The following is a 9069-nucleotide window of genomic DNA, read 5'->3' on the forward strand; positions in this document are numbered from 1 at the left end:
AACAATCCGAATGGTCAATTGAATTCAGGATCAAGATATTTGATTATAGTTTATAAATCATATCTGAATATGCATTTATCTGTCAGGCAATGTATTTTAGAGTGCTTCTATTTTTCATGCTTTGCTGTTCCAAAAGTTGTATCCCAACAGTGAAAGAACACAAAAGTTTAACTGTACAGAAAGTGGAGGCTGTACACAGATTGGAACTGAAATGAGACAAGAAAAGTATTTCTTTTAAGAGAAGGTCAAACATAGAGTAATATTTTGTAAACCTTTTTTGAACACGACTTTACTTTATGTGAGAAAACTCCTCCACAATTTTCTCACCAGAATCCAAAGAAGAATAAGGATCCAAGCCATGAACTTTTACATGGCCTTGAATTAATATATTTTTTAAAACACATCACTATTTCAGTGAGTGAAATTTGAAGAAAAAAAAAAAAAGATGTAATATTTCTCTTCTTCACTGCTCAGGTACTCTTTTGGGAGCTAATACTGTTTAATCTTCTCAGATATTTGATATTTTAAAATATATAGCATACTAAAAAAACTTAGTAAATGAAGTAATTAAATTGTATTTTTAACAAAATATATGCACATAAGTTCCACTGAACTTTATACAAAATAATTTGAAAACACGGAATGGAAGAATTTTCTAGATAAAATAACTATGTCAAAATTGTGTTAACTGCCTTTTTAAGATTGTCAGTCTTGCCAACATTTCTTGTTTAATAAGTTTTCGGATTCAGGTAAAACTTTCAGATAAAATGTGTTGGCATGTTTCTTGAAATCTCATCTTCAGGATATTTCACAATGTTGGCTTCAAGTGCATATATCTTCTTACTTCTTGGCTATTGATTGTAATCTCATTCCTACTGATATAACCTAAAAATTTATACCCTTTGGTAAGTGTTTGCAGATCTTTGCAAAATGTTTTGATGGATTGATACATCTTGAAAAGGATTCACTCTGTTTTGGCACTCTTGTTAGAAGTCTTGGCAAAAAAAGAGCAGCGACACAATATTGAAAGTGTTAAGTGCTAATGCACAATTTTTAAATTTAGAAGGGTTTTCCTCCTCACAGTGTTTCAGTTAGGTCTTTGATCCCAGAGGTGAGAGCCTTATAATGGCTGGAGCTGGTGTAACACTGAGAGTTGCAACATTTCCTTCTTCGTGGATTCCCTGAGAAATTCCTATGTGCTAGGTTCTCCACGCGGTTAAAATGCCAAGATCTGCAAGCCTTAGCCATTTAGCCTGTAAGCCATCAGGGAAAACTAAATTAAATCCTGCCCTTTTGAAAGATTTGAGGTTAATTTCAGATACAATTCTGACGTTAAGCCACAGTAGTCTCTTAAAGAAAAAGAAAGTCTAAGAGAATTGAATATTTTTTGTCAAAGTACATCTGGATAAGAACGAGGTACATTTTCCTGCTTTCTATACAATGCTGAACAAAGATACCTTATGCATGAAGATCTGACACACTAGAGCTCAGACCATTCAATTAGAATTTTTAGCCAACTCATTCACACCGTGAAAGCCATAAATTCTGTCTTGGATGTCAACCCAGTGAACTGAGACATTTTTTAAAAGGGCTTGCTAATAATTGCCCATTGAGAAGTCACTCTAGCCAGAAATGCCAGCCAGAAATGATGAGTTTAGCCTTGAACTTTGGCCACCGAAGGACTGTGCTTACCTCTGCACCAGAGAGATGCACCTTCCTCTCCTTTGAATTCACAACTTCTCTCAGCTGTAGGTGGCTAAACTTTTTCTATTACAAGTTGAGTAGGTGTCATTCCTTTATTTCAAACTCAGCACAAGAGAAGAGTATCACAACAAGAATAAGAATAGGCTTTCCTTTCCACTTGCCTATTCCCTTATTTGTCCAAAGGATTAGAGAAGAGGGCAATTATTCAGGATTTGGAGGATTTAGGTTCAGTACTAACTAATCCATGACTGAGACAAATCATGTTTGCAATCCTTTGCACTAAACAGACTTTTACAGAAAAGTATTGAAGTCGTTCACTGAAACAGGAACTACCACTGAAGCCTTTCCTCTGCTACTGTGTGCTCTAATCCCTGATCTACAGAAGAGCCCATGTTCTCCCTCTGTCCCTTTCTCCCACTCTACCCCTGGTAACTGCTTCCATGCAAAGTGGAACAGGACCAGTAGGTGGAAACTGTGTTTTTACCTTAAAATGATCTAATGCCTGTAAAAACTCCCTTGCTGAGACGTTGAAGCTAAATCTCCTCTGGCAGAAGACTCTACTGAATTGACAGTCAAATCTGTCACTCATACAGCTCTAATGCTCCAGGTGATGAATGGCTGCACAGAAGAAAGTTGTCATGTCTGTCACGCGTCCTTATTTAGCAGTTGCCACTTTTTTTGAGGAACTTGATTTGCTAGGTCCTTTCAGAGCACGCCTACTGGATTGATGACCTTACGTATGGAGAACTCACTGTGAATTCTGGTGGTATACAAGGCTGAGCCAAGCACCCATGTGGTTAGAGGAAGTTCTTCTGACTATTACCAAATGACAAATCTATAAAGTTTATTGTGGAAAACTGAATGTCTTATTGGTCAGAGTGCCTTCAAGCCTGAAGGTTGGAAGCTGAATGCAGATTTTGATAAACACAGTTTCAGTTTAGGTTCCCAAAGAACTAAGTAGAGTGAGGTGCTTAAATATTTTCAGGATCTGATCTCCACACTTGAAGTTTGTATAAATAATGGAGATGTAATAGTTTACGGATAAAGCAGAATCTTTGATTTGGAAGAAAAATTAGGCAATTATATATTGACTAATGATCTACCACTAATCACAATGATCAAGAGATATTTACAGTAATTCTGGGTGCTCTGTCCTTTTCTTTATTTTATTTTTTCCAGATCATCTCCTTGGACTGGAGATTAGTCGTTAAGAAAGGAAAATGCAAAGGGCTAGATTATTCCTCAAATATGATTTGGGTGAGAGCTATCAGAGGCTTGTCACAACATCTTAGGCTCTGGAAAGTGTTATTTAGTTAATACATTTCTCCATCAGCTGAAAAACATTGAAGTTAAAGTATATGACAAAAGTAGTTAATTCACAGACCCCGAAAGTGAGGCTCCTCTTCCTTAGTTCCATATTCCATCTACAATCCAATTCTCACACTGAGGAGAGGCTAATTGCTTAGCACACTATTAGAAGTTGAGAACTCACTCAGACTGAGGAATAAGGGAGATTTTATTTTACTTTTCAAAATTCTTGCACTGTAAAATAGAAAAAGAGCTTTGAGGATCTAGCTTGTGATGAAAACACGTTAATAAACTCTTGTTCTGATAATACGCTCTTCATAAAGATCAGTGAAGCTGAATACTTTTACAAATATATACTCCGCAAATGATAATCGGTAGGGGATGAAGTGTTTAGATACAGAAGATACTGCAAATAATAGAGTGGATATTAGTTTTCAGTAATGGGTCTGCATTTTGAAAGTTTTAAAACATTAATTATTTAGGTAAACTTCCTATACTAAGGCTTGTGGTTTTGTTGAGGAACAGCTATTTAAATCATATAGAAATTAAATTATTCTTTTGAAATATGGACGGGGAGATTTTACTGAACACCTGATATACATGTTACATTCAGATGCTAACTTGGAAGGCTAACAAATGTTAACAGAACATCTGCTTGAAATATTTTTAAGTATCATGTTTCCATAGCCAGTAGCTGCCAGATAAGTAATTGTAGAGACAAGGTGGTTTTCTTCAGGGTCATCACAGCTTGATAAGTCATTTTAATTATTATGCGATGCATATTTAAAAGACAGCAATTTCTTATGAGCTTTCTTTATGGCTGAAAAAAAGTAAACTTACAGGAATGATAAGGCTGTGCCAATACAGTGAATCTGCTTCTAGACATTGCAGCTAGACATTTCTTACAGACTTTTTCCCTTCTTCTTCCTCTATTTCCCTCTGTAGAGGTCCTTCTGTAGTGCCATGGTAGAGGAGCTAAGGATGTCTCTGAAGTGTCAGCGTCGATTAAAACACAAGCCACAGGCCCCTGTTATTGTGAAAACAGAAGAAGTTATCAACATGCACACGTTTAACGACAGAAGGTTGCCAGGTAAAGAAACCATGGCATAGAGCTGGGAAGCCAAATACCCCAAGCACAAACTGTCGTCTTTTTTCCAAACAACCTTGCGAGAATGTTTCCTGTGGAAATATGCAACCTGTGCAAAACAAAATGAGTTACCTCATGCCGCTGTGTCTATGAACTAGAGACTCTGTGATCTCAGCAGTTGCAATGGCCAGACTCGAATCACAAGCATCATGGATCAAACAAGTTATGCGGGGTTACACTGTTCGTCATGGGTTTCCACCATTTTGAATGGATGAATGTTCCATGTGAGTTTTGTGGCTGGTTTCAAATGCAGTCTCAGTGAGAAATTACAGGTTCCTTTTGAAGTTCAACGGTTGCCAGGAGATGGAGAATAAATATCCAAGATGATACTAACCACTAAAGGAGTCTAGTAAAAGTAATATCTCAGAACTGTAGTGGAACAAGAAACCGTATATTCTTCCGAACTTCCAAGCATAGAAGAGTTGGTAACTGCTAGTAGACTGAAACTACCATCTGGACAGGCGATACAATCTTCCTGGATGAGAGATATGTTAAGTGAAGAAATATGAATCCCATGAATAGAAGGATAAATATGAGGATGCTCACCTGCTTTTTGGACTGTCTGTGTCACTGAACTAAGTAAATAAATAATAATAATTAAAAAAAAAATCAGTAACTTATATTTACCTGGGCTCGAACTTTGGTCTAAAAAACAAAACCAACAAAAATCCATAATTTTGACCCAATTTTTAGATGAATGACAGTTTCCTTGGTACAAAGGAATGTATCTTACTACCTTTAGATATAAGCAATTTCTTTTTATCTTTAATTGTGAAAAGAGGGAGTGGGGGGAAGCAGTGTATTTCACACATAGAGGGCTTGCATTTTAGCCTGAATGGGTTTTGAAACCCTTGTTCCTGCTACTAATTGAACTCAATGGAGCCTGTGCACTTCTCACTAATATTGGAAGTGGGTTGAGTCACCTAAAAGAAGTGAATGTGGACAACTTTAAGGAGGACTGCATTTTTCAATACAGTCACAGTACTAAATGAACAAAATTCTTGAGCAGTTTTTTTTTTTTTTTCAAAAAAAAAAATGTTCAGGTTTATTTGTGGAAATGCAAGATTTCTATGAAAATAGTTTTTGTATGGAAATTTTTGTAATACTTTTTATCAACAAAATAAGAACATGTGTTTCTGTCAGGGGTGTGATGCCAAGCATGAATGGTAGTGCGTGTGCACCACCAACGTTTGGTGAAAACTATTTTTATCAAGAAAAAGGAATCTTAGAAGAGACATATTTTCAAGTTAGATAATATAAAAAATAGATGCACTACCACCACTGCTTACCATGCTACACCCCTGGTTTCCACTAGGCTGATAACATGCTGTCATGAACAAATGTGTGTAAATGGTAAAAGACACAGACCTCTTGACCACATTGTGATAACAGTTGATGTGCACTCAGTTTGCTGTTTGAATCCAATGCACAAAATTAAAAAAAAAAAGCATTAAAATTATGTCAGTTTTAGTTGTTTTGTTTTTGCTGGGTGATTTGAGCGATGTATGTACCGTACTTTGTGGCAGTACTGGTACTTAGCCTCAGCTATGTGCCCTATCCTGCTGATTCTTGCCATTAAACGTGTGGCCAGAGAGTTTGCTGGGATTTCTGAGAGAAGCCAATACAGCACATTGCGATAAGGCTTTGCAGGATCTGGCTTTTAGCTGCTTCAAAGCTAATTTGTATGTCCTGCCTGTGGTGAGTTCCTGGACATAACATTTTTAAAATACTGCCCTACAGAAGCTGAATCTTGCACCTCCCTCTATTGTAAATTTATTTGTATCTCAACAAAAAATGCATAGGATGGGCTGTGTAGGAATGTTATGTCAACCAAAAATTATTATAAAGATGGTCTTTATACAGAAAATAATTAATTTGACTCATTTAAAAAAAAACTTTAAAATTATCATAGATAATCAGTCATTGGTGAGTAATGAGATCATTTGTTTACTGGGTTTTAATTTAATTTTATAATCATCTTTCTAGATCAGGAGTGTAAAATACATCATTCAAATAGAAATTATATCATGAAATCTGGGGGGAAGCGGGAGGTTTGTGTCTACTACCTGGTTCTCATATATCTTCACGGAGACTGAGCTGGCCATTTCCATTGTGAACAGGGACTGAGAAAGCAAATCCTCTTATATTTGTGAGAGTTTCATCCCCATTTCTGTGATAACAAAGAGTTATCTTTGTCTGAAGTATAAACAAGATAAAAAAACCTTCAGCAAAGATTCTGAAAATGTATACTTATGTAATACATATTTAAGTTAGTTAATTCTTTAAAATACAAAGGGGAAGAAAGTAACTGTCATATAAGACAATGAAAATTCCTAATTATGATGGTTTGGAATGGAAAAAAAAAATTGGCTATTGCATTTGATTGATGATTTACAATAAATTTGTAAAATCATAAAATAAAATGCTGTATTATATTCAAAAAAACCTTTCTTTTCTCCATAAGCGGTGTTGAAATAAGCAGGATTCCATTTTCACCTTAATGCACATGACTAATTCTCATTAAGCTTTATGTGAGCCAAAGTAAGTGTGAATGCACAATGTGTCCCAAATGTTTTATTGGGTCAAAGTCCCCCAAGGAACAAAAATCCTAACACGGAAGCAGTGTGGCTTAATTAAGGTTTCAGTGAGAATTTCAGCCTTCCATTATTCAGGGGATTCTACAAAGTAACTGGAGATTTGTATTTAAGATCAAGACTAGAAATGCATGGCTCCACAGATTCATAGTAGGACAATGGCTTTAAAAAAAAAATCATAAACAAATTCATACTGCTACTTTGTTGTGCACTAATAATTATTCCTGTGTTTTTCATAGAAAATTAAGACATTTAAAGAAAAACATCAAACAGTTGACCTCCAAAGTAACAGAAAATACTGCTGGTAGTTTTGTACTCCAAAAAGCTCAGTGGTTCATTTTCCCTTCACTGTTGTGAAGGAAATCTTTGGTTCTGAAGAAGACGTCCTCATTTTGAAAGGCCTCTGAATGGCTAGTTCCAAATTCTCATGTTGTATAACTTTCTATAATGTCATTAAAATCAATGGAACTACACCAGCTAGAATCAAGCGAGTATCTAGCCCATGAAGATTCAGTATCTGTACATAACTGCTTTATTTGGTTTCACGTAATAGCTCAATTAGTCTGTTTATTTCCCAGGGCAGAATGATGGGTGCTTCTCTGACTGACCTTGAATGTCACTCTAGATAAGACTTTCAAAGCAGCGATAATTTTGTTATATGGTGCTACCTGGTAGGTGACGATTGGAGGTAAAAACTGAACAGGCTTTTTTTTTTCTTTATCCATTTCAAGAAAGATAGATGTCTATAGTCTTCAAGGATTTTCAAGAAACACACAATTTAGATCTTCAGGTTGCCTCAGAATGGTTATACAGCAACAGATTTCTATTTAGCTTATTGATAAGTGTCATTTGTGAAGGACTGGTAGTGAAAATTCTGAGCTATATAGTTGGATGAAATCAAGAGATATGTGGTGCTTACATATGTGGATTTGGCTGACTGTAGACATCAAGACATTTCTTAGTTTTCTCCTATAACATAAACACAAAACCAGACATATTCAGGGAGTATCTGCCAGGTTTTGTACAAGATTCTACTTTCTGAAGTTTTCTGAAATTTCTGTCTCAATTTCCTGTTGAAGAATTCAGTATAGGCTGGAAGGAACATTTTCTTTCATGTTTATATTACTTGAGGCTCTGTGCATTAATCCTCCGTGGTTTTATTCATAGAGTCTTCAAAAAAAAAAACCCCAAAACCGCTTTTTAGCCCTATTACACCAAAGAGTTAATACTTTAGAATGGAAAAACATAATTTATGAAAAAAAAAACACCCCAAGCCCCAAAGCGTCAAAGAGAAGTAGGAGAAATGCCCTCATACTCTACAAAACCAAAATGTTTTTAGGGAAAAGGGGTCATGAGTCAAGATAACACTATAAAAAGATAATGCTATGAAAATAATTTTTGTATTATTATCATATTAAGGATATTAGAAAAATATCTAAAGGACTTTAGTCACAACTTCACTTTGTCTTCAAATACATTGGAGTCTCCAGATGCATTAACAATCACAAAATACGATGATTGAAATGCTGACTACTTTGAAAACAATATCAAAACTCCTACTTCATAGGAATCAAGATTTTGTCTAATATATTGTCAAATGTGTACTGATATTAAAGGCAACATAAGAGACCAGCCTGTGTTTAGGTATAGAGGGGCGATTGCGCTTTTTGGCATATTTGCAAAGATGTGTAGGAAAAGAAAGGGTCACTGAGTTTGACTCCTCTGACATCCAAGATCATTGATTTCCAACCTCATATGTGTTAGCATCCTGTTCTCTTCCAGTCTTGCCTCTCTGCTTTCCTACAAGCACCTCTGACACTTTCAAATTTATTTTCAAAATCCTTTTCTTCTGGCTTTCCTTTAAAATGTAGTTCTAATTAAAAATAAAGTGACTCAAGCACCTCATCTCCCCAGTTCGTATCCACCAGTTCGTAAACACGCTAGCTTTTCATGTGCCAGTAATCTAAATGTCCTTCTTTTCATTTACTACCCCTCTCTGTCCCCTGCCTGTGTTACCTTCTCCTGTTGTTCTTGTACTTGCCTAGACTGTAAGCTCTTAGGGGGCAGGGTATCTGTCTTTGATTTGTTCTATGTAGCACCATAAACTATGGAGCTATATAAATAATAAAAAAAGTAGATCTTCTTAAATGATGTTTGAAGTGATAGTGATCTGATTGACTGCCAGCCTAGTAACACATTGGTTTAGCTCATTGCCTGAAATCCTAATCACAACAGCAATAGAATAATCAAAAAATAAATATAATAAAACCAACCTAAAGGAGCTATCATACTGACTCATCTCTCCAGAAATTTCCC

The 9069-nt window shown here is 35.8% G+C and overlaps 1 protein-coding gene across 1 annotated transcript in view; it reads left to right on the forward strand.

Annotated features, from left to right (window-relative positions):
* The window catches only part of LOC104489724 (glutamate receptor ionotropic, kainate 2), a gene marked incomplete at its 5' end in the record, with an annotated part of 33616 nt that extends 29116 nt beyond the window's left edge, over positions 1–4500 (forward strand). The window contains one exon of the mRNA XM_010131921.1: positions 3958–4500. Coding sequence (XP_010130223.1) covers positions 3958–4122 — 165 coding nt within the window. The remainder of the gene's footprint in view (positions 1–3957) is intronic.
* Between the last annotated feature and the right edge of the window lie 4569 nt (positions 4501–9069).

Source organism: Buceros rhinoceros, unplaced genomic scaffold, assembly GCF_000710305.1.
Source record: "Buceros rhinoceros silvestris isolate BGI_N320 unplaced genomic scaffold, ASM71030v1 scaffold4452, whole genome shotgun sequence".
Lineage (NCBI taxonomy): Eukaryota > Metazoa > Chordata > Aves > Bucerotiformes > Bucerotidae > Buceros > Buceros rhinoceros.